A 27,384-nucleotide genomic window follows, 5' to 3' on the forward strand; every position below is an offset into this window, starting at 1 on the left:
GGTTCCTTTTCCCATTCATCGTCTTTCGATGTCTGGTCGTGGTTTCTTTCTCCCATTCATCCGTTGATGTCTGGTTGAGTCTTTCCCATTCGTCCGTTGGCATCTGGTCGTGGTTCCTTTTCCCATTCATCGTCTTTCGATGTCTGGTCGTGGTTTCTTTCTCCCATTCATCAGTTGATGTCTGGTTGAGTCTTTCCCATTCGTCCGTTGGCGTCTGGTCGTGGTTCCTTTTCCCATTCATCGTCTTTTGATGTATGGTCGTGGTTTCTTTCTCCCATTCATCTGTTGATGTCTGGTTGAGTCTTTCCTATTCGTCCATTGGCGTCTAGTCGTGGTTCCTTTTCCCATTCATCGTCTTTCGATGTCTGGTCGTGGTTTCTTTCTCCCATTCATCCGTTGATGTCTGGTTGAGTCTTTCCCATTCGTCCGTTGGCGTCTGGTCGTGGTTCCTTTTCCCATTCATCGTCTTTCGATGTCTGGTCGTGGTTTCTTTCTCCCATTCATCCGTTGATGTCTGGTTGAGTCTTTCCCATTCGTCCGTTGGCGTCTAGTCGTGGTTCCTTTTCCCATTCATCGTCTTTCGATGTCTGGTCGTGGTTTCTTTCTCCCATTCATCCGTTGATGTCTGGTTGAGTCTTTCCCATTCGTCCGTTGGCGTCTGGTCGTGGTTCCTTTTCCCATTCATCGTCTTTCGATGTCTGGTCGTGGTTTCTTTCTCCCATTCATCCGTTGGTGTCTGGTTGAGTCTTTCCCATTCGTCCGTTGGCGTCTAGTCGTGGTTCCTTTTGCCATTCATCGTCTTTCGATGTCTGGTCGTGGTTTCTTTCTCCCATTCATCCGTTGATGTCTGGTTGAGTCTTTCCCATTCGTCCGTTGGCGTCTGGTCGTGGTTCCTTTTCCCATTCATCGTCTTTCGATGTCTGGTCGTGGTTTCTTTCTCCCATTCATACGTTGATGTCTGGTTGAGTCTTTCCCATTCGTCCGTTGGCGTCTAGTCGTGGTTCCTTTTCCCGTTCATCGTCTTTCGATGTCTGGTCGTGGTTTCTTTCTCCCATTCGTCCGTTGATGTCTGGTTGAGTCTTTCCCATTCGTTCGTTGGCGTCTGGTCGTGGTTCCTTTTCCCGTTCATCGTCTTTCGATGTCTGGTCGTGGTTTCTTTCTCCCATTCGTCCGTTGATGTCTGGTTGAGTCTTTTCCCATTCGTCCGTTGGCGTCTGGTCGTGGTTCCTTTTCCCAGTCATCGTCTTTCGATGTTTGGTCGTGGTTTCTTTCTCCCATTCATCCGTTGATGTCTGGTTAAGTCTTTCCCATTCGTCTGTTGGCGTCTGGTCGTGGTTTCTCTTCCCATTCATCGTCTTTCGATGTCTGGTCGTGGTTTCTTTCTCCGATAAAAATCAAAATCCCCAGTAGAGTCGTCTGTAAACGTCTTGTCTGGTCCATTTGTAAACATCCAATCCCCAGTGGAAGCTGCCATTGGTGAACTTTCTTTTCTTTGATCATTCCCCGCAGAGTGCAAATTCCAGGTTCTTTTGGTATTCAATCCCTGTTTACCTTGAAGGTCTGACAATCGTTGCTCTCATCCGTTCAGGTTCCCAGTTGATTGAATAGGGGCAGCTGTAGCACCTCAAATTTGCACCCCCCATTCATGCATACATTTTCATTTTTTTAGGTCATTGACATCACATTAACAATACATTATCATTGCATAGTACATTGCATCTTATCAGTCAAGATTGGAATCAGGAGAATTCATCAGTACCAAGGAGCAAGGGTTTTTCTTGAGATAAAGGCCCTATGGTTGTTCTAGAGAGCTTACATGAGCCAAGGTTCATTTTGAAGCAATTTGACCAAGTGTTAGAGGCTCAAAGCCCACAGTGCAGTGTCCAGGTCATCTGGGCCCCATAAAAGTCAACTGAGGGCTAGGAGGTGGAGAAATGGTTTGAGACACTTTATTCATGTCCAAAAGAGGTTTATTCATCATGTCAAACACTTATCTTGAAGGATTTGAAGCCAGGTCAAAAGTTTCCAAAAATGGAAAATGACTTGTAATTTCAAGTTTCCATAAGTGGCAAGTTTTTGGACCAACTTCAACTCAACTTTCCAACATCAAATAAGCTTCAAATGAAATTTTGTCCAACATGAAAGTTGAAGATCTTTCTCTCCCATTTCCAAAAAGTCCAAGATCATGAATTTATGATGAATGGTTAAGGAGTTATGATCAAATCATTGCCAAGTGTGCTTGAAACTTCAAAATGCCATATCTTTTGAACCAAGACTCCAATTTGAGTGCCTCTTTTTGCATTGTGCTCCTCATGAAATATATTTTCCAAATCATTCATTACATGGCATGAAATTCATTCACACAACCATTTGCTCATGCATGCTATTTTTGAAGGGAAATTGCCAAAATCAAAATTGGTTGATCACATGAATTTAATTCCATTTCCAATGTGTGCATGGGCTGATTTTGAGTGAATTTGGGCCTTCATTGTGCACTGTTCACGTAAGACTTCCATGCATGAGGTGAAAATGGCAATTTGTGCATACACCTCATATCTTTCTAATCTCCATTAGCCTTGGCCTAATGATGTTTTCAGATTAATTAACAGGAGGTATATAAGGTTAATTGCAACTGTTTTGCTCATGACACAAGTTTTCAGATCTAGAAATCCATCTTCACTCTCAATTTGCTCTTCATTGGTTTTCCAAAATTATACACATAAACCTGGAATTTTCTTGCATAATCATGAACATGGAGTGCTACTGAGTGTGATTCAACGTGTGTTTGGTGGATTTTACCTCAAATTCATGCATACTCCAAGCAAGAACACAAGTATGGAAGTTCAAATTTGAGCTGGATCTAGCACTTGCCAAGCCTCCATTACTGCACAAAGCTTCAAGATAACATCCCAGGAGTTGATTTGGATCATTTGGAGTCTTGAATCATGCGTTTCCAGAAGCTGCTCTTCAAGAGGTTAATTTTTCGAATCTCATAATCCTTTAATCCATTGACATGTTAGTGTAGACCTTGGAATGCTGATCTTGCTGATGCTTTTAGAATTGAAAATGATGAATTATTGAGAGAGATATGCTTGATTGAAGTTTTGAATGCATGACTTACTTTGCTTCGATTTACATAATTGGTGAGGAATTAACATGAATTAATGCTTGATCTGTAATCTACACACCATGACCGTTCCAATGATATATAGATTTCGAAATTCTGGAAAAAAAATTATGAGCGAGCACTGTTCACTCGCCGTCTTCACGAAGAAGACGGTTGTTTCTTCCTTGCCCGGCCGTGAGAGCCGCCGCCTGCAACTTGCAGTGCTGGCACTAGGGCTCAATGATTGTAGATGCCACATGCGTGCTTTGTGGCAATTCCGTTGGCCTAGCTTGCTTTGACCGTTGCCACATACGCGTGGACTGGTGACTTGGATGCCAGCGAGATTAGTGGAACGCCTGCGTTTCACCCTTCCTCAATTCGATTCCATGATGTAGCGTTTTGGTGGTTTTTTTGCTTCAGCGTTTATTTTGGTAGCCACACCTACTTCGATCCTCCGCATGCGCACTTTTTCAAATTTGATTCATCATTTAACCTTTTCCCTCCAAATATCATATGTATGATCATTATTATTTCAAATTTTTTGTCAACTTCAAAAATGCATATCAATTTGAAAAATCATCCAAATAATTTCATTCTTTTTGCTAAATGATCCTTGGAATGTCTTTTATTTTTTGGTGTGGATTTCATGATTTTATCTCTTCTGGAATTTGATTTGTGTTGGATTGATTGGTCATATGTACTTTTGTGACCTTGCTCCATTCTTTCTAATGTGAAATGCTAAAAAATAATCCAATGGCCATGAAATTTTGTGTGTTGACTCTTAACATGTTAATTGACATTTTAGGCTTGGTTTGATATTTTTCTCATTTTCCATCCTTGTTTTATGTACATGTTTACATGGTGTGACAATGTATGTCACACAATTGGATGTCCTACTTGATCATTTTCATTTCTAGACCAATTAATTTCCTCTGTTTACAATTTTTGGTATGATGATTGTATTGGACAAGTTGTATACTCATGAAAATTTCCAAAATTGTTTGAGTCATTTCTGATTTAATGTGCATTTTCTCACTTGTATGTCCAATTGATGATCATGTTGTGTGTCTTTGCCATATTTTGTTCACCACATGACTTTGCTTGGTGATTTTGATTTGGTCCTTTTTAGGACTTGTTCTTACTTGATTAAATGGAGTTCATGTTGAGTTTTAGTTTCTGTTTTGACTTTTTATCTCACCTTTGACCCTAGCCTTTGAGCTAGTGGTTTGTTTTCATCCTTTGGACTTTGTGTTTCAGGTTTCAAGCAATTAGCCACATTGGTTGATATGATCTCATCACTTGAGATACAAGTTATTTTGGTTGACTAACCTTGCTGTTTTGTAGGTCTTGTGGATGATGAATCAATTTAGTTTGCTTGCATCTTATGCCTTGTATTGACATTGTCTGATGATTGGTTGTCTCACTGTTGGACTCTTTGATTGTTTTGTCTGAATACTATACTGATTGTTTGGTTGTTTACACAGGTACATTAGTTGCTTTAAGTTCATTATTTGAACTTTGCTTTGCTTGTGGTTGGCATACCACCCAGGTAATGACCTCTGACTTCATGTAGTCTGAAAGACCTGCTATCTTTGGCAGGCACCTGTCTGAATCCCTCCTTAAGAGGCAATGTTTGTGCTTGTTTATCTTTGTGCCTTGCATTTCAAGTCCTCCTAAGTGAAGAGGCAATTGGCAGATAGAAGGGATGTGCAATCCATCCCCTGCTATTCAGTTGAGTCATTCATCTTGCTTGCACTACGTGCTGATGCATTTTGAATAAACACCCAAGATCATTGTCCAGAGTCAGTCAAGTGGAGTAGAGTCCCACGTTCTGGACTCCCACATTTTCATTGAGTCAAGCTCACCCAGGCCCGGGTTAAGAGCCATGAGGTCTTACCCTCATCACCTTTCATCTACTCACCCTGACAGTCAATGTTAGTGGTTAAGAGCCTCAGATACCTTTCCAGTTGGCTTGTTTGTCGAGGTTGATATGACCCCTTGACTAAAGCCTAGCCTTGATGTTTGAGCCCCTTGTTGGTGCGTTTACTTCATGATGTATGTGTTTGTGTGGTGTGATTGTATCCCCTAGGTTTGCTAGACTTCACGTAGTCTCGTTTGCATGTCAATTAAGGTAGCACGATTCCTTCGTCTAGGACTTCCTTTCTTGCGTGAGCTTTCCTAAAACACAAACCAACATTATCCCCTCTTAAGGACACTTTAACTCCTTCTACTACAGGAGAGTAAGTCTCCAAAGGTCGAGCATCCGGTAGATTGCGTAGTGACGTTGTCCACTTAAAAAACACAAACCAACAGAAATAGTTTAGCCGAACTACGGAAACTCTGATTCTCATGTTCAGATGAGATACGTAGGCACGAGATGCGATGTCTTGTCGAGTTTGACTGACAACTAACTTTGATCCTTTTCTCTCGCCCCCGTTGCGATTGAGACCTTCCCTTTCTCTTGCCCTAGTTGCAATTGAGACCCTCCTTCTTTTTGTGCGTGTGCTTGGAGTCTGACATAAGCCTAGCGATTGGCAGTCGGTTTCCTGTTGCCGTGTCTTTGTTTAGAGTCTGATGTAAGTCCAGCGATTGGCATTCGGATTCCTGTTTGCGTTTCTTCTTTGGAGTTAGATGTAAGCCCAGCGATTGGCATTCCGTTTCCAGTTTGTGTTGTGTGTCTCGTTTGCTATCTCAGCGTCCCTGTTTCAGTGTTTTGTTTCAGCGTGCGTTAGCTGAGCTACGAGTGCTCTGATTCTTCTCTGGTTAGAGAAGATACGTATGCATAGGATGCGATGTCCTAGCGAGCACGTTTCCCCATTCCCCGAACTACGTCGACTCTGATGTTTGTGTCTGACAAACTACGTAGGCCCAGGATGCGACATCCTGCCGAGTCTGCTTCTTCCGTCTTTCCTGTGTTTCATTCCAGTTTGTGTAGTGTTTTGAGCAGTTATTTAGCAACCTTTCTTCTATTCTTTCTGAGCGTGGATCTCGTCGAGTACGACGGATGCGTAGGGGTGCTAATACCTTCCCTTCGCATAATCGACTCCCGATCCTATCAATCTCTGGTCGTAAGACCATTTCCTTTCCAGGTTTACTTCGAGCGTTTCCTTTCCCTCCTTTTAGGATAAATAACGCACGGTGGCGGCTCTGTTTCTTTTTCCCGCCGGTTTTTCGTGTAATGCGACAAGAAGTAAGAGTGAAAATTTATTCTCCCAGCTTTTGGGCCTTTTCCACATGTTGCAAGCCAATTTGAACTTCTTTCGCCAACACATCTTCATCCAACTTTAAGAGATTCTCTTTGCGCTCCTTAGCCTTGATAATTTTGGTTTGGAACTCTTTGATTCGTTGCTCCCAAGCTTTTATGTTCTTGTGACAGGCTTCAACCTCCTTTTTATTCTACTAAGAAGCTTTCTTCAACTCAACACTTTTTGCAATGGATTCAGAGGCTGCTTCCCAATTCTGTTGTTTGGGTTTCTTATTTGCTTTGAATTTTGTTAGAGGCTTCCCTTATTCGACTAAGGTCAACAACAAGACAATCAATCAATAACCCCAAATCCTTGACAAGATCTGCAACTTCTGAAGAGGCATGTACGACATCAATTTGTTTTAGGAGGTCTTTGATCCCGTAGGAGGCAGAAGTGTCATTCTCTAAAAGCTGAATCAGGTCAATATCGAAAGCCTTCTCTTTAAGCTTCTGGAGCACTTCGCTACCAGACTGACTTGTAGTTGGACCCCCTAACACTATCAAAGTGCTAGGACTTTTCTCTGACAAGCTACCCCTAACAATGATGATGGCCTTCAAATATTCCAGTGGATTGCTTCGTTTTAGCACTTCTAACTCTGCATGAGATAAGGCAATGGAAGTGTCAGTCGAAGGCTTTGTGGCATTTTTGGCAGTATCAACTTTCGGGTTGGCCTTGTGATGTTCTGGTGTTTGTCGATCCTCATATACAATCCTTTCTTCATTACCAACATCATTTCGACCCTCATCGTCGTCCTCTAGGGGTTTTACGTTGAAGTTAAACATAAATTGATCTTCTTCTTCTCCATCATCAGGATCACCCATATCTTGGCTAGTTTCGGGTGAACCATCTTCATATTCCTCTTTAGGGATTTCCCCAACATCTTGCATTTCTGCATCTTTTTCCACTATGGCATCTTCATCTTGTCTGTCCCCATGTTTAGAGCCACTAGTAAGGGAATGTTTAGTGATAGTTTTTGGTGGAGAACTTTCCTGCATTTCTACAACAGGATTGTTTACTTCGCCCATAGACCCTTTGTCGGAATCAATATGAGTTATGGGATGATATGTGGGAGCCCCAATGCTTTCAGGGAGGATTTTAATGACAATTGGTTTGACGGTTGGATGTTGGGAATTTCCTGCAGCAACCTGAAAATAAGACAAAGGTTGGGTAAGTCGAAAGTAAAAGAAGAGTGCAGTTAATTAGTCAAAAGTGAAGGTGAAGCATTTTACCTTAGGGTATTCAGCCCCAGGACTGGAGTTATCACTCTCCATTTGTTCTAACATTTTCTTCGACTTAGGCCCAAATTCAGCCACATGTATTTTTAGGGCAGGAGGTTTCTTCGATGTGCTGGTTTTTGCTTTCTGACGGACATGAACACCTTGAAGCTTCAGTTTTTTCTTATTCCTTTGTTTAGTGGGTTTGGAGGTATTTAGGGATAGGTCTTCATCATCAGATTCGATTGCTTCGACCTCAGGTTCTTTTGGTTTCTTTTCTTGGGGGTTAGTGTAACACCCTTCTACCCAAACGACATATTTAAATAGATTATCAGAGTACAACATGTAGAAGAGTTTACATTTCTTACAACATAACAATTATCGCATCACAACATAAAACATATTATTTATTTTATTAAAACTTCGCAGCGGACAACAACATTAATATTATCATTCATCATATAACAATTCATAATAATGGTTCCACATTATCTCAACAAAACATCTCAACATGTTAGTCATCATAAACAACGTAAATAATAATCAATTATCTATCGAATCCCATAACCCCGGTGTCACATGACCAGAGCATTTGACTCGACTCTGTAGAATAACTCTACACTTATTCTTCAAACCTCAACAATAGCTACTCCTCTTTATCTGCACATTGCTCATCATAGATGAACATAAACACATGCAGAAGGGGTGAGAATTACATTATTAAATAATAATATAACGACAGAAATATAAACATAAATATATTTCACATATGCCAACACAGCTCATCATAATCATCATAATCAACATACTCATGAACATTAACAAAACAACATATCAAATGCAATGCACACACCCATGCATGACTCAACACGACTCGGTATACCCATTTTGTGACCAACTACAGGATCACCACTCCCAGATTCATCACCATAGAATCCGAGTTCCCCGCAAGGAACCAAGCCTCTCAACAAGCCCGGAGTCAACAACATCATTGTAACTCAGTCCGTTCATCACTAGGCATCGGCCTTTCATGAATGCATGCACACCAAGCATGCATCATAATCAACATAGCAACAACAGCATCATATAGTCATGTTATCATCATCATTAACACATTCTATCACAAGAGCATATCACATCATGCCACATAATCAAACACAGTATTATCACACTCTACTAATACCTATACCACTCAAAGCAACGGGAAATGATCCCTCGTATACCATGCATCAGCTAAGTTACCTCGCTCAGCCTAAACAACCAAAAACTGCACAACAACAGCCCAGGAACGACCACAAGTCTGCCCATACGCGTATTGCCTATGCCCATACGCGTATTGCCCACGCCTGACCAAATACATACGCGTATTGCCCATGTCCATACGCGTATGCTACGCGTATCACATTCCCATACGCGTACCAACAGAGACCAAAACACGTTCAAAACATCATCTTCCTCATCCATACGCGTATTGCCTAGTGCCATACGCGTACCAGCAATCTCATACGCGTATTGCCTAGTGCCATACGCGTATGACCAGAAACCAGATTTCCAGATCTGCAATGGCTTTTTCTGCTACGAGATCTATCCAAATTCATCCTTCCACAGTCCAAATTTCACACAAAATCACTCATATCATCTAATACAAATAGTCCCCTATTCGATTTCACAAATCCTAACATCATTGCATATAATTTCTACGAATTCCTTCGATTAAAATCCCAATTTCGTTCATCCAATATTTCACCATTTTCAGCATATTATTGTTTAATAAGGTTCAGACCCCTTACCTCTTTGGATTGAAGGAAGCTCTGAGCAATCTTTGGCCTTTTCCTCTTCCTTCTCTTTCTCTTCAGCGTTTCTCCCCCTTTCTCTGACTCTGAGGCAAAACACGTGAAACAACCTGAGTCCTCACTTTGGCCTCTTTTATCCAATTTCCACTTTTACCCTTCCACTCTTCATATTCCATTTATTTTATTTATTTAATTATTATTAAAATAAATAACATCTATAATAATAATAAAAATAATCCAATAATTCAACTTTATTTAATTAAATTAATAAAATAATATTAACTCAATTAAATAATTCTCTTATTTTAATCGGGGTGTTACAACTCTCCCCCACTACAAGAGTTTTCGTCCTCGAAAACATACCTCAAGCAAATAGAGCCGGATACGACTCCTTCATCTGATCTTCACGCTCCCAAGTCAAGCTCTCACCAGCTGGACCTCCCCAAACAACTTTCACTAGAGCAATCTTCTTACCTCTCAGGGTCTTCTCTTCTCGGTCATCTATCCGAATTGGCAACACCTCAACGGTCAAATTATCCCTCACCTGGATATCATCCGACTGAACAACATGCGAAGGATCCGCAATATATTTTCTCAACTGAGATACATGAAACACATCATGCAGATTAGAAAGCGACGGCGGTAAAGCTATCCGATACGCCACTTCCCCAACCCTCTTCAAAATCTGATACGGACCCACAAACCTCGGAGTAAGCTTTTTAGACTTTAAAGCTCTACCCACACCTGTCGTCGGAGTAACTCTCAAGAACACATGATCTCCCTCTTGGAACTCAAGTGCCTTTCTCCTGTTATCATGATAACTCTTCTGACGACTCTGAGAAATCTTCATTTTCTCCTGAATCATCTTAACCCTTTCAGTCGTCTGCTGCACAATCTCAGGTCCGAGTACAACACTCTCACCTGATTCATACCAACACAATGGAGTTCTACACCTCCTACCATACAATGCTTCATATGGAGCCATACCGATACTAGCATGAAAACTATTATTATAAGTAAACTCCACCAACGGCAAATAACTATCCCAAGAACCACTCTGCTCCAACACACAAGCTCTCAACAAATCCTCCAAGGATTGGATAGTTCTTTCGGTCTGACCATCAGTCTGAGGATGATAAGCTGAACTCAACCTCAACTTAGTCCCCAACGCTTTCTGCAAACTTTCCCAAAATCTAGAAGTAAATCTGGGATCTCTATCAGACACAATACTGGATGGAATACCATGCAGCCTCACTATCTCCTCAATATACAACTCTGCCAACTTCTCTAAAGAGTGATTAATCTTCATCGGCAAGAAATGCGCCGACTTAGTCAATCGATCCACAATCACCCAAATAGAATCATTACCTTTCGTCGTCCTCGGCAATCCCGTCACAAAATCCATGGAAATGCTATCCCACTTCCATTCAGGAATCTTCAAAGGTTGCATCATACCTGCCGGTTTCTGATGTTCAATCTTTGCCTTCTGACAAGTCAAACAGGCATACACAAACTTAGCAACATCTCTTTTCATACCAGCCCACCAAAACAACTTCTTCAAATCTTGATACATTTTAGTTGCACCTGGATGGATACTCAATCCACTCCTATGGCCCTCTTCAAGAATACTCTTTTTCAATTCAGACACCTCAGGAACACAAACTCTACCTTTAAATCGCAGGATGCCATTCTCATCAATCTCAAAATTACCACCATTACCCTGGTTAACCATAGTAATATGATCAACTAGAGCGACATCAACTTGCTGACCATTCCGAATATCTTCCAGAATTTCACTAGTCAACTTCAGCATACCCAACTTTACACTATCAGCGGAAACTTCACAACCCAAACTCATATCACGGAACTGTTCAATTAACTCAAGCTCCCGAACCATCATCATAGACATATGTAGAGACTTTCTACTCAGTGCATCTGCAACTACATTAGCCTTACCGGGATGATAACTCAATTCAAAGTCAAAATCCTTCAGTAATTCTAACCACCTTCTCTGCCTCATATTTAACTCTTTCTGATCAAACAGATACTTCAGACTCTTGTGATCACTGAACACTTCGAATCTGGAACCATACAGATAATGCCTCCACATTTTCAACACAAATACAACAGCTGCAAGTTCTAGATCATGCGTAGGATAATTCCTCTCATGAACTTTCAACTGTCTAGAAGCATAAGCTACAACTTTACCATTCTGCATCAAAACACCACCAAGACCCATCAAAGAAGCATCACAATAAACAACGAAGGACTCACCAGGATTAGGCAAGATCAACACTGGAGCACTGGTCAACCGCCTCTTCAACTCAACAAAACTCGCTTCACAAGCTGCATCCCACACATACACTTGACCCTTCTTAGTCAACTGCGTCAACGGCAATGCCAACTTAGAGAAGCCTTCAATAAATCTGCGATAATAACCAGCTAACCCCAGAAAACTGCGTATCTCAGTAGCAGACTCCGGAGTCTCCCACTGTAATACAGCAACAACTTTAGCAGGATCAACCGAAATCCCACCGCTCGAAATCACATGGCCAAGGAAACTCACTTCCTTCAACCAGAACTCACATTTAGATAACTTTGCATATAATTTCTTTTCTCTTAACACCTGCAAAACAATTCTCAGATGTCCTGCATGCTCTTCTTCCGTCTTAGAATATATCAATATATCATCTATGAACACCACAACAAAATTATCAAGGTACGGATGAAATATACGATTCATATATTCCATAAACACACCTGGAGCATTAGACACACCGAACGGCATCACAGTGTATTCATAATGACCATACCTCGTACGGAAAGCAGTCTTCGCAATATCATCTGACTTCACTCGGATCTGATGATAACCCGACCGCAAATCAATCTTACTGAAAACATGAGCTCCAACCAACTGGTCCATCAAATCATCAATCCTCGGCAATGGATACCGATTCTTGATAGTCACCTTATTCAACTGCCGATAATCGACACACAACCTCATCGTACCTCCTTTCTTCTTCACTAGCAATACTGGTGCACCCCAAGGAGAAACACTTGGACGCACAAACTTCTTCTCAAGCAATTCTTCAAGTTGCTTCTTCAATTCAACTAATTCAGTTGCCGACATTCTATAAGGAGACATCGACACTGGACTCGTACCTGGTACTAAGTCAATGGCAAATTCGACTTCCCGTTCTGGAGGTAATTCACTTACATCCTCCGGAAACACATCCGGAAATTCACAGACAACAGGCAAATCTACACTCACCACTTTCTTATCCGATTGCAGAGACGCAAATAAAGCGAATATCTGAGCTTCATTTTTCACAAAATCCCCCACCTGCCTAGCAGATAGAAATCTTGCCTCATCATTCTCACCAACTTCAGAAAACCGCACCGTCTTCCCATAGCAGTTGATAAACACGCCATAGAATTCTAGCCAATTCATTCCCAGAATAATATCAATTTGGTGCAAGGGTAAGCACACCAAATCAACCACGAACTCTCTCTCAAAGATCGTCAAATGACAACCTCGACAGACAACAGAAGTCTTCACAGAACCATTAGCAGGAGTATCTATCACCATACTTCAGCCTAGGGACGACATAATCACACCAATCCTGGTCGCACACTCATACGAAATAAACGAATGAGTAGCACCAGTGTCAACAATAGCAAGCAATTCAACATTATTAATCAAGCAAGTACCTTTAATCAGATTATCTTCTTTAGGAGCTTCAGCCCCACTCAGAGCAAACACCCTACCAGTAGTATGAGCTGCAGTAGCCGCCTTCTTCGGTTTCGAGCACTGCGAACTGATATGGCCTTTCTCGCCACAATTAAAACATGTCGGACCAGCATCCTTACATTCCGTAACTCTATGACCAGCCTGACCGCATCGGAAACATCTCAGCACTTTCTTGGTACAGCTATCAGCACGGTGTCCTGGCTCGCCACACTTGAAACATTTACCAGCTATGGGAGATCCTCCCCCACTTGGCTTCTTCGCATCTACCACTTTCTGCTTACCTTTACCATTCGGAGATGCATAAGGACTACCACGATCCTTATTCTTCTTCTCACTAAGACTCTTGTAGTGAGCAGTCCTAGCCTTGCTATCTTCATCAAATATTCTGCACTTATTAACCAGCGTAGGAAACCTACGAATCTCCTGGTAACCAATGCCTTGTTTGATCTCGGGACGCAACCCGTTCTCAAACTTGACACACTTGGATTCCTCAGCATCAACACCATTATAATGAGGACAATACTGCACCAGCTCCTCAAACTTCGAAGCGTAATCAGCAACAGACATGTTACCCTGCTTCAGTTCTAGAAATTCCATCTCCTTCTTACATCGCACATCGGCAGGAAAATATTTCTCTAGAAAGACCGTCTTGAACCTTTCCCAAGTCATCTCAGCACCTGGTACTTCAATCCTCTGGCGAGTGTTATCCCACCAGTTTTCAGCCTCTTCAGATAACATATGCGTACCAAACTGCACCTTCTGTGCTTCAGTACACGTCATCACCCGGAAAATCTTCTCAATTTCCTTCAGCCAAATCTGAGCACCATCTGGATCATAGCGCCCCTTGAATGTAGGAGGGTTATTCTTCAGAAACCTTCCCAAATTCCTAAACTCGTCGACCGGCGGATTCTACTGCGCCTGCATAGCCTGCGCCATAGCAGCCAAAGCCTCAGCAATCGCACGGTCATTTTCTCCAGCCATACTCTGCACAACACAACCACCACCGTTAAATATTGACAGTGTCATTTACACTAATCGACCAACAGGGAAAACATCACATTATGACTCGACTGGACTGACCATGCTCTGATACCACTAATGTAACACCCTTCTACCCAAACGACATATTTAAATAGATTATCAGAGTACAACATGTAGAAGAGTTTACATTTCTTACAACATAACAATTATCGCATCACAACATAAAACATATTATTTATTTTATTAAAACTTCGCAGCGGACAACAACATTAATATTATCATTCATCATATAACAATTCATAATAATGGTTCCACATTATCTCAACAAAACATCTCAACATGTTAGTCATCATAAACAACGTAAATAATAATCAATTATCTATCGAATCCCATAACCCCGGTGTCACATGACCAGAGCATTTGACTCGACTCTGTAGAATAACTCTACACTTATTCTTCAAACCTCAACAATAGTTACTCCTCTTTATCTGCACATTGCTCATCATAGATGAACATAAACACATGCAGAAGGGGTGAGAATTACATTATTAAATAATAATATAACGACAGAAATATAAACATAAATATATTTCACATATGCCAACACAGCTCATCATAATCATCATAATCAACATACTCATGAACATTAACAAAACAACATATCAAATGCAATGCACACACCCATGCATGACTCAACACGACTCGGTATACCCATTTTGTGACCAACTACAGGATCACCACTCCCAGATTCATCACCATAGAATCCGAGTTCCCCGCAAGGAACCAAGCCTCTCAACAAGCCCGGAGTCAACAACATCATTGGAACTCAGTCCGTTCATCACTAGGCATCGGCCTTTCATGAATGCATGCACACCAAGCATGCATCATAATCAACATAGCAACAACAACATCATATAGTCATGTTATCATCATCATTAACACATTCTATCACAAGAGCATATCACATCATGCCACATAATCAAACACAGTATTATCACACTCTACTAATACCTATACCACTCAAAGCAACGGGAAATGATCCCTCGTATACCATGCATCAGCTAAGTTACCTCGCTCAGCCTAAACAACCAAAAACTGCACAACAACAGCCCAGGAACGACCACAAGTCTGCCCATACGCGTATTGCCTATGCCCATACGCGTATTGCCCACGCCTGACCAAATCCATACGCGTATTGCCCATGTCCATACGCGTATGCTACGCGTATCACATTCCCATACGCGTACCAACAGAGACCAAAACACGTTCAAAACATCATCTTCCTCATCCATACGCGTATTGCCTAGTGCCATACGCGTATGACCAGAAACCAGATTTCCAGATCTGCAATGGCTTTTTCTGCTACGAGATCTATCAAAATTCATCCTTCCACAGTCCAAATTTCACACAAAATCACTCATATCATCTAATACAAATAGTCCCCTATTCGATTTCACAAATCCTAACATCATTGCATATAATTTCTACGAATTCCTTCGATTAAAATCTCAATTTCGTTCATCCAATATTTCACCATTTTCAGCATATTATTGTTTAATAAGGTTCAGACCCCTTACCTCTTTGGATTGAAGGAAGCTCTGAGCAATCTTTGGCCTTTTCCTCTTCCTTCTCTTTCTCTTCAGCGTTTCTCCCCCTTTCTCTGACTCTGAGGCAAAACACGTGAAACAACCTGAGTCCTCACTTTGGCCTCTTTTATCCAATTTCCACTTTTACCCTTCCACTCTTCATATTCCATTTATTTTATTTATTTAATTATTATTAAAATAAATAACATCTATAATAATAATAAAAATAATCCAATAATTCAACTTTATTTAATTAAATTAATAAAATAATATTAACTCAATTAAATAATTCTCTTATTTTAATCGGGGTGTTACAGTTAGCGGTGGCTTTCGGCTAGTATGAGAAAAAGAGGATGCAAATAATTAGTAATATGGAAGTGATATATAAATCGAAGGTGTCAATATACGAAATATATATACCTTTGTTATCGTTGCTTTACTGGTGTCTTCTTCTCTGGCTTCGATGGACTTTTTTGTTGTGGGGGCAACTTTCTTGGGCGGAATTTTTACAGATGAAAAAGAACCAAATTATTGCAAGATAAAGAAGTTAGAAGGATTGAGAGAAGGAGTGAGTCGAAAAACCTCCCATTCCACACCTTCATATATGCCAGACTCTATGTGAACGTCTTCTATGCCAATATGAAGGTGCTCTTTGAAACAATCCAAGTTTTGCTTAGTCGAAACCACCCGGTTAGCCTTTTTTTGAGATTCTTGTCAAAGGATTTTTATAAAGTCCCCACAGACGAACCAGTTTGGAAATGGAGGGCTAAAAGCCACACCAAATTCAGCACTTGGCAGTCGAGAGAACTTAGGAGGATACATATTAAAAGCAGATTGGTACCGTTGCTCAGGTTTAACGTACGAAGGCAATTTTAAAAATTCCATTTTTTTGGTAAATTTCTCCTTCAGAGTAACTGCTGCGTCGCGGACAGTTCGACTAACATCATCAGGTCTATAGGCAGTTTCAAAGTACTTTTGGAATGCTTGGATTTCTTTGATGTAAGTTGAAATACCTTTCTTAACCTTCTCCTGCATAAAAGTAAAAGCTTTTGTGAGATGTTGGTGGAATGCAGAAACATTAAAAAATTCTTCTTCATAGTAATCACGCCACCAAACGTCGAATTCGTGAGTACAAAGAAAGTAAGGTTTGAAGGCGATTGGGCTAAGTTTCGTTTGGCCAACATATCTAGCTATTTGCCTGCTGCTGGTAGCCTCGGTATGGATTGCATTGTAAAGAAGGAGAGAATTTATTTTTGCATAAAGGGGTTTTGGAAAGATCTGAATGAGGCCAAATTATCGTGCGAAAAGATTTGGTTGATACGTTATAAGGGTTACCTGGCTTTTAGATTGGTTGAGCCTTAGGGAGAATACCCTGGGAGTGAGGAATGCTTCCCAAATAGCGATCGGTTCAGCTTCTTTATCTTTCAACGAGGAAGGGAACTCCTCATGAACCATTATGGACCACATGTTCTTGAGGAAAAATGGGCCATGGTTGGAGTAAAGTTATATCGCTTAAAGAACATCATCACATAATTGGTGAAGCTTTGTTGAAGGTTTCGACCTTCATCATTGGGAGTCAACATTGCTAAGCGCGCTCCTTCGACTCTCATATTCTTCACTACATCAGCATCCTCGTCGATAAGGTTGTGAGTTGGAAGACATTCTTCGAAACTAGAATTCAACCATAACTGTAATAGTCAGAAGGGGGCAGAAAGTAGTAGGTTCCCTTTTGTTCGAATGTTTTTAAGGGAAGTTACACCTTCGCCCATAGACTTATAAAGATTGGCTAAGATCATTTTGTTGGGGCATACGTTGCGTCCAGCATGGAGTTTGCTTGCCAATGTGAGGAACTTCTTTGCTACTTGGAGAGACTTCGAACAAAAAACACAACGAGACAATCACAAAGCGAGAAAAGCAATGTGCTCTATGTCATAGAATTCGTCAATATCTTTATCATGGTAATAGGATATGTGGGTTGTGAAGGCAACCCTAGAGGTGTCAAAGCCAATAGTGTCTTTGGATAGAAAATCTGGATCATAGGTTTCACCAGTAGGCTTAAGCCATGTGATGGCAACAATGTCGAAGAGTGTAGGCGTCATCATTCCACAAGGGAGGTGAAAAGTATGGTGGGTACTATCCCAAAAATATAAAGAGGAAACTAACATGGTCTGGCAATGACCATGTCCTATTTTCGACAATTGTATTAAGTCGAAAATACCCATGTCTTTCCAGACTTGGGATTTCTTCTTCTATATTTTTTCCAACCAACCTAAATAATCAGAAGGGTCTCTAAATAAAGGACAAGATTGAAAGAACCTGAAACCACTGTTCATATATGTTAAGTCAATAGGTTCATCAGTCGAAGGGTTGCACTGATTATCTGGATTAGGGTTCTCTTAGGTATGGGTTTCCTCAATAACCTTTAGTTTTTTGGCGCAAGCTATGGGTTTATACTTGTTGTACATTGGGAAAAATTCTTTGAGTTTATCATGATCAACATTTGGAGTTGATAAGGGTCCTATGATTGCGTGAGTTTTCCCATAAATAGAAATAGGAATCAATATCTGTGATTGAAAGATTCTCATTTGTTCTTCAGTGAAATATTCGGGAATGTATTGTTGGTTACCCACAGTATTTGGGCCCAAAATTCGGTCAGCAAGAGGAAGATCCTGAGATTTTTTAGACTCCTTTATGTTTTTGGTGGATTCTTTGGTTGCTTTTGCAGATGACGCCATTGTTGTAGGAAGATGAAAGGAAGAAGTGAAATGGATTTTTGGGTTTGAGGAAGATGAAGAGTAGAAGAAATAGTTATTTGAGAAGCTCAGAATATGAAAAGTTTGAAAAAGCGTTAAGTATGTCTATTTATAAGCTGCAGAAGTGGAAGCGGTTTTTGTTGAGCATTTATGGGGAAAAAAGTGGGGCACGTGTCAGCTGAAATGGCCATGATAAACGATAGCAGTTAAAGGCTAAACACGATTTCCTAGGGGCTAGGAAACATGATGATTACCTAGAGATCCTTACGTGAGTTTTGAGGAGATGTTTTGCTAAAGTTATCATCATGACTGTGACTTTATAGCATATGAATAGTTTGTGATGTCGAATTAGATTGTAAAAACAAAAAAAAAACTTTTCCTTTGATATGTCGAAAAATGCATTTTGGGGGGACAATTTGTTAGGTGAGAAATTCGACATCAGATTGGAGCTGATAAACTAAGAAGAGAATGCTTTTGAAGATATTTGTGACTTCGACATAGAGAAAAATGGTGTGAGAAAGTGTCGAAATTTGCCTTCTATAAGAGAGGACTGGTGTGAGACTTAGAAATACTTCAAGTTCAGAATGTTATTTCGACATAAGTGTCCGTTCGACACCTATTTGAATTTGAATGAAGAGGAATAACCGTATTTCATTCTTATTCAATTTTGAAGGAAAGACGCGTGGAGTGTTGTCCTGAATTGCAGACATGCCGAGTGCAATAGTGTCGAAGTGTTCATCCTTATTCAATATACAGTTTTAAATAATAGCAAATGTCCTATGATCAATCTGATCGATCCTGTGAGTAATCAAAACGTATTTAATTTGGAAGATCATCGATTGTTTATCAATTTTTACGGTAAACAGACATACATGTTTTTCAATAAACTGTATGGTTTGGATGCACACTTTATGAAAACAAAACAAGTTCTTTAATAACAAGAGCAGAAGCAGCTCCCTTTGTGAAATCTATTTTACAGGATGATTTGTAAACCTCAAGAATATCAAATCAAATTAGCTCTATAATTGTATTAGTTGAATAAAACAAATTATTGTTTCTAACTAATAATCATATTTAAAGACAAATTTGATGTTGTTCATCTGCAATGAATATATTGTTTTGAAAATCTTTCTACCCAAATGGTGTTTACTCTAGATTTTAAAACTTACACATGAGGGAATTTCTTTTCACGCCTCACATTTTTTAAAAACACGCATGTTCCGAAATACACTTTAAAAACTATAGAAAAAAATTGTATTTTCTACTAGAAGGATTCTTCTGTACGACATCAAACCGCAAGATACTTTCCTTCACTCAGCAATCATCTTATTTGTATTCTAATAACAAACATTAAGAATGATAGTTTGTAATTAGAATATAACTAACAATCAGCATATGTTCATAAAAAAATTATACTAAAAAAATTTAATATTGCAAAAGAATAAAAAAGCCACGTGTGAAAAACATTTGTGGCCCAAAATGATAATTGCAGTAAAAGAATTACTATGACAGAGAAATGATCTAGTTTCCTGCACAGTTGCATAAAGTATACTAGTATATCACAGACAAGAAAAGAACCAAATTAAAGGGATAAAAACAAGAAGAAAAGTTGCAAGTTACAACAACATTACAAGGCCTTGTAAAAACCCCCAAGAAAATTCCCAACAGCGGCGGACAGTGATGGCAACTATAACTTTAGTGTCATGCAAGAGAATTGTTGGCTACTCGGTTTTCAAGGTATCGCTGCTTTTCCCACTGCTTGTTCTACACCTTGAGCAAACAGTAAACAATTCAATACCATTTTTCAAGACCTACATTTAATAAATAGAAATTTTAAAGCATTCAGATATCATATGACATTTGCGGACAATAAAATCCGATCCTTCCACAATTCTATATTATGGTAGTCAGACACTTTGATTATATAGACATGTAAGCATAAAGGCTAGATGATGATGCTGCATTATTGTGATGTTCTCCTCACCGTCGATGTGGATTGTGGTAACTCTCGGGTTTTACACAATCTGAATGGTCTGAGACACTAGAATGGAATAACCAACAAGCTTAAAAGTATTGTTATCTTGTTCTTCATGACTGTTATAAACTTCTAATACATAGAGCAGTCATGAAACAAATCAAAAGTGAGAATCTCAAGAGTTACTAATTTTCTTTCTGATAAATGTTATTTGATAAGTTGTTAACACAATGACAAATACTGAGATATAAATACAAAATACTTGTGTTCATGAATGAAACCCAAAATGGAAGAATAGAACAGTTCTGCATACAGAAAGGTTATAAGAGTGAAGTTAGAACTGCCCCTCACCAAATTTGTTCTTCTGGTGGAAAATTACGACTGTAGAGTGGAAATTCAAAGAGAAAAGCTGATTTGAACCATGCAGGTAACTTTCCATAGATTTCTGGTGGCAATGGGATTAAAGGGCTGAAAAAAAAGATTTGACTTAGTTGTTTCTCCTTAATGACAGACTGAAATATGTAATGACACGGAACAGGTAAATTTACCTTGTTCTTTGTTTGTATAACCTATATCCGTCCACGTTGCCAAACTTCTTATCTGCTGATTCCTGCCTCCGTTATGCAATTCATCATTAGGAAAGCGACAAAATTGCATCAAAATTTTTACCAAAACAGAGGTAAGACGCAAACCTCGAGAAGTGGAATGCCACTGATGAAAAGAAGCAACAGTGTGAGAAAGATTGGTCCGAAGATTACCAGCCATTCAGCTTTCTTCAGTATAGGTGTAGATGCCACAAAAATTCCCCACCAAAGCAATATCTGAATTAAGCATTTACGAAGCTTGATTAATATTTTACACTATTTTTTTAATAAAATAAGAAATGTATTAGAAAAATGAAACACCTCTTCTACCAGCCATTAGCCAATCACCAAAAAGGAAAATAAAATAATCACTTTATTTTATTTTATGGAGGCAGCAACATAAAAAATAGCTCATTCAGGCAATTCACCAAAACCATGTGCACATTTAGACAAAAACTACTACACAGCGTAGCAATCAGCAAGTCATATGATCAGAGATTTGTCCAGATAATTTCTAAGCATAGCAGATTTCAAACGCTTCCGAGCTGTACAAGGGGATCCATTTACAAACCCGATAATTTTATTTCTAAAGAACTAACTGCAAGAGTCTCTCCACCCCCACGAAAAGAGGTTACTCAACTATCCCCTGGGTGACAGGATTTACTTGTCTCAACCGTTATACTAATCGGTAAACACTTGCCACTCATCTCTGATATGTTTTCTCCATCCAGGGAAAAAAAATCACTGTCAGAGACAGCCAACACAAGATTTAACACCAAATCACAAAACCCAAATTCAAAAACAAATCAACATCTAACAAGGATCTTTGCTTAAGGAAGGACAAAAATATAAACTATAATCAACTACAAAGAAATTGTAATCATGATAAGAATAACATTATCAGGTATAGCCTACAAGGCAACAATATACTCAACAGTAACAAAGGATTTTCACATCAGCTTTAGGAACCGAATAAGCAGAACTATAAAATCACAAAAAAGGGCCGTCAACTGCTGCACCAACTTAAAAACACTTTGGTTTGAAAGTAATAACAGACAAACCTCGCCAAAATAGTTAGGATGACGAGTGTATTTCCAGAGTCCAGCATTGCACCACTTCCCTCTATTTTCTGTAGACTTTTTGAAAGTCAATTTTTGTTGATCCGCGGTAGCTTCAACCATAAAACCCACAGCCCACATAAGCCACCCAATCAAATCCACAGCCTTTAGAAAAGGATTTCTATCGCTTGCATTCACCACCGTAACAGGTAAACTCACAGCCCAAACCCAAACAGCCTGCAAAAAATTGAATCAAACACTCTGCAAAACATCAAATAAAAACCAAAACCAGCATACTCAATCTTAAAAACCAAAGACGAGAAAATCATAAGAAACCTGAAATATCCAAAACACAGCCAATCTCCCTAAATTATTGCGCATTTCATCAAAACGGCGATCCTCCCCCCACTGTAAAATCCTGAAAAGAGATATTCAAAAATGAAATCAACTAGAAAACAAACATTCACAAAGTCAACACAATGATAATTCACACTAGTCTTTGTATACAATACAAAAAGAAAAACACAGAAATTGATGAAACCCTAAAATTTGAAGACAATTGAAGTGTTATTGATAGTACCTGAGTAAGAGAAAAAAAGCGAGGCGAAGACCCCATAATACAACAAAGAGAGTGAGGATTATCTGAAAAAAGAGCGAATTCATAGGGTTAATACGGTAAATTGATTCGAAATTGAAAGTGAAGCTACAATTACCTGTCGAAAATGCCATGAGCCTTTGAGAACTAAGGTCAATACAGCGACTATAACGAAATTGGTACTTCCTAGAAATGAAGAATCATCTAAATAAATAAATAAATAAATAAATAAACAGAATTGAATTGATAGAATATAGTTTTGGAAGAAGAAGAAAGTACCTGCAAAATCAGTGACCTTGTCGAATTTAAAAAGTGCAGTGATGATGAAAAACAGAAGCTGGTAAACAATCTGAAGAAAGAATTAATGAGTTTAATGATAGTAGAAGAAAGATATTAATTAATATTAACAATGATGGTAGAGAGTTTAGTTACAGTGATTATGGCAGTGAGGGCTAAGAAATGAGAGTCAATAACAGTGCCCATGCTTTTGTTATATTATTATATTCTTTACTTTGCACTTTCGAGATATTGGTTTTTATGAAATTTTGTATTATATAGAATTTGAAAATAGAAAAAAAGAAAAAGAAGAAGAGAGAGTTTGGTCTTTCATGAATTCTGAATATATTTGCGGTTGAGATTGGACGACGATAGACAGCAGAGCACCATACGACTAGTCGTTTTAAGTCATTCTAAGGGTAACATTTAATACACACAAACCCAAACTTGAATTGCATTTTCAATTAATGGGTGCGGGGAAGAAAGGAAGGAAGGAACTAGTCTTATTCAACGTTATCTTTATCTTTATACTCACACATCTAAAAACTGTTTTTTTAGTTTTTAAAAATTAATATAAAATAAAAAATAGTTTGGAAAGTTTGTTTCTAGAAACTATTTTTTAAAACTTTTTTCAGTTTTTAGATCTAATTTTGATTTTTTAACATACATGAGAAACACATTATTTTCTGTAGTTTTTGTTAATGGCAGTTTTGGTCATTAATGATTATAATTTTAGTAATCTCTATAACTAATTTGTTCTAAGGACACCTATAAGAGAAGAGAAGAGATTACTATCCTAAAAATAACTTGTCCTTATACCAAATACTAGTAAAATAACTGTTTTTTAAAATCTTTATATTATCAATTCTTTTTTAAAAACACTCTTTATAATTTATAAATATTTGTTAAATACGTAATTCTTTGTGTTAAGTATGTTTGTAATGCAGGATTCGACAGTCAAAGTCACATGTATTCAATAACGTCGAAGATAGTTTCTATTAGTTGAAACTACATGTATTCGATAGAGTCGAATACAATTTATAGTAGTTAAAACTGCATGTATTCGACAGAGTCGAATGCAACTTGTCGAAGTTAGTTAGTTATTTTTATATTGTTTGATATTCAAATAATTTCATTATAAATAGAAATACATTTTGTAATTGAATATATAGATCAGAGAGATCATGAGATAATCAATACATTTTTCATTTCACTTCAATAATGAATATTGTCTCAATTATATCTTCTCTCTCATAACTTTAAATTTCTTTTTCAAATCATTGTGTGAGGGAATCATCTTGCAACCAAGCATGTGGTTGAATCACTCGAGTGAATAGTGAAGAACAAGGATCTTGAATCAATCAATAAAATGATTGAATCTTGTTCTATCAAGATCGATTCCAATATTTGGTATCTAAAGCGCTGATTGCGGTTCTTGGGAAGCACCGAGCAATGAATTCTCATCCAAACGAAAATTTTCCAGTAAATCTTCTCATATTGAATGACAAGAATTAATATAATTGGTGTAAGCAGATGAAGGTTGTCTTCTGATATCAAGATGGTTGGGATCTTGTGAAGAAAGCAATGACACCAATTAGCGATAATGCCACAGATGAAAAAAAGGTTGCACATGAAGATTTAAAGAAGAAATATTATAAAGCCCTCTTTATAATCCATATCAATGCGTTGATCCAGATAATTTTGAGAAAACAGGTGATGTAGACTCTTTGAATGAGGCTTTGGACATCTTGAAAAAGTATTTTGAAGGTGTTGAGAAGGTGAAAGAAGTGATGTTACAAACTCACAAAAGAACGTATGAATTGCTTCAGATGGAGAAAAAATGAAAGTGTGGTTGATTTATTTACTAGGGTAACAAGACTGGTGAACTAAATCAAGATGTGTGGAGAAGTATTGACATCAAAATTGATAGTCGAAAAGATCTTGAGGCCGTTACTTCCATAATTCGATCATGTGGTTATAGCCATAGAAGAATCGAAGGACATGTCAAGCATGGAAAAAGAAGAGCTTTAAGGGACACTTGAATCTTATGAGCAAAGAACGGCTGAAAGATCTGCAAGTAAGACAAAAGATGATGTAGCTCTGCAGGCACAATCAACAAAAGAAAAGAAAGACAAAGGAAGATGGAATGACAACAAAGGTAGAGAAGGTTACAACATTTAAATGGTAGAAGTGACCAACAATAAGAAAATTTGTCGAATCAAAGACAATCCATAAACCAAAGATATCACAAAAGTGATGCTGCAGGAAGAGGAAAAGGTGGTGGAAGGAAACCTGATAAGAGTCATATTTAGTGCTATAATTGTCAGAAGCGTGGTCATTATGTTAGTGATTGCCCTGAAAATAAAATAAATAACCAAGAGAATGATGCAAGGCTTGCAAAACAAGAATAAGGATAAGTGTTGTTGATGGTTACAACAAAAGAGGAAGAAAAATAGGAAGATCAGTGGTACTTAAATTTAGGGTGCTCATCACACATGACTGGAATGAGAGATTGGTTTGTCAACATCAATCCCTCCATAAAGAACACAGTGAAATTTGCAAATTACAATACTCTGGAAGCTAAAGGTATTGGTGATGTCCTGATCATGAGAAAAGATGGCAAACAATCAGTGATTTCCAATGTATTGTATATACTAGGCATGGAAAGCAACTTGCTCAACATAGGGCAACAAGTTGAGAAGAATTACAAAGTTTTAATAAAAGACAGGATGATGAGAGTACTGACTCAAATGACAATGTAATCTTGAAGGCACTTATGTCTCAAAATAGAACCTTCAAGATTGAGCTTGAATTGATGGAACACAATGCCCAGCAACTATAGCTAGCAGGGATGAATAGCTATGACACTACAGACTTGGCCAACTCAACTTCAAAGACATCACCAACCTGAAGAGAAGAAACATGGTTCTAGGTCTACCAGAAATCCATATTCCAAATGAAGTGTGTGAAGAATGTGTTCAGGAAAAGCAACACAAAAACAACTTTAGCAAAGATGCAAGAAAAAATTCTAAATCCATCCTTGAGGTCATATACTCAGATGTGTGTGGTCCTCTTCAGGTAGATTCAATTGGAGGTAACAATTATTTTGTTACATTCATAATTGACTATAGCAGAAAACTCTGGACTTACCTAGTCAAGAAGAAAAATGATGTGATTGAGGTATTCACCAAGTTCAAAGCCATTGTGGAGAGACAAAGTGGCCACAAGCTTAAGACCTTGAGGGTTGATGGTGGTGGAGAATATGTGTCAAGAGCCTTTGATGCATTGTATGAAAGAGAAGGGATTGTGCATGAGATGGTGCCACCATACACTCCTCAACAAAATGGAATTTCTTAAAGGAAAAACAAAACCATCATGAGTACGGTGAGGAGTATATTGAAGGGAAAAACAACTACCAAAAGAGTTATGGGATGAAGTTGTGTCGACTGTAACATACATCTTGAACAAATCTCCAATCAAGAAGCTAGAAGCAATCACACCAGAAGAATGTTGGTCTGGTGCCAACCCTAGCTTAAGTCATCTAAAGGTGTTTGGCTCCATATCACATTGACACGTGCCTGACCAGTTGAGAAGGAAACTTGATGACAAGTCAAGCCAGATGATCCTGATAAGATATCCCTCAATTGGTGGATAAAAGTTGTTTGATCAATTGAAGAAGCAAGTTGTGATCGTCAGAGATGTGATCATAGATGAGTTGAAAGAGTGGGATTAGAATCACAATGTAAAGAAGGATTCAGTAAGAATCATATGTGATGAACCAACTGATGAAGCTGACAAAGAATCCCAACCGGAAGGAGGCAGGGTCCAAGCAAGCACAAGCAGACCTCAAAGGACAAGAAACATGTCCACATTGTTGCATGAATGTGTGATCACCTCAGATGATATGGTCAATGATGAAGGTGAACTAGTGCAATATGCTTTCTATGTAGATACTGAGCCAAACAATGTAGTTGAGGCATTGAAGGACTAAAAATGGATGCAATCCATGTTGGAACTAAAATCCGTAGAGGTCAACAAAACCTGATCACTAGTCGAATTGCCACAAGGTAAGAAGACAATTGATGTGAAATGGGTGAACAAAGTCAAGCGGAATCCAAGAGGAGAAGTGACCAGACAAAATCAAGACTTGTACCAGTTGTTAGGATTGAAACAACCAGGTTGGTTGTTGGCATAACAAACATAAATAACTAGTATATGTGCCAAATGGATGTGAAATGTGCATTTATGAATGGTCTCTTAGATGAAGAAGTTTATGTAGCATAACTAGTTAGTTTTGTGGAGAAATGCCAAGAAATAAAGGTATACAAGTTGCATAGAGCTCTGTATGGACGAAAACAAGCTCCAAGAGCTTGTAATAAGAAGATATATGATTTTCTAAGGGAGAAAGAGTTTGTCAAGTGCACAATTGAACATGATGTATATGTTAGAAGAAGTAGAAGTGAACTT

The 27,384-nt window shown here is 38.7% G+C and overlaps 1 protein-coding gene across 3 annotated transcripts; it reads right to left on the minus strand.

Annotated features, from left to right (window-relative positions):
* Positions 1 to 19,935: 19,935 nt before the first annotated feature.
* LOC127105900 (uncharacterized) lies at positions 19,936 to 23,406 on the minus strand. 3 transcript variants are annotated; one of them, XM_051043106.1, is made up of 10 exons: positions 23,074 to 23,406; positions 22,921 to 22,990; positions 22,760 to 22,827; positions 22,627 to 22,688; positions 22,383 to 22,464; positions 22,050 to 22,283; positions 21,097 to 21,225; positions 20,953 to 21,014; positions 20,756 to 20,872; positions 19,936 to 20,199 (listed from the first exon to the last, which is right to left on the minus strand). In XM_051043106.1, exons 1-10 carry the CDS (start codon positions 23,122 to 23,124, stop codon positions 20,151 to 20,153), a joined length of 924 nt encoding a protein of 307 aa, XP_050899063.1. In that variant the 5' UTR covers positions 23,125 to 23,406; the 3' UTR covers positions 19,936 to 20,150. The 3 variants fall into 3 exon arrangements, with proteins under 3 accessions (XP_050899063.1, XP_050899064.1, XP_050899065.1); XM_051043107.1 differs by having other exon boundaries at positions 19,936 to 20,240; XM_051043108.1 differs by having other exon boundaries at positions 19,936 to 20,193; positions 23,074 to 23,405.
* Between the last annotated feature and the right edge of the window lie 3,978 nt (positions 23,407 to 27,384).

The sequence above is a fragment of the Lathyrus oleraceus genome, chromosome 7 (genome assembly GCF_024323335.1).
Source record: "Lathyrus oleraceus cultivar Zhongwan6 chromosome 7, CAAS_Psat_ZW6_1.0, whole genome shotgun sequence".
In the NCBI taxonomy this organism is placed as follows: domain Eukaryota; kingdom Viridiplantae; phylum Streptophyta; class Magnoliopsida; order Fabales; family Fabaceae; genus Lathyrus; species Lathyrus oleraceus.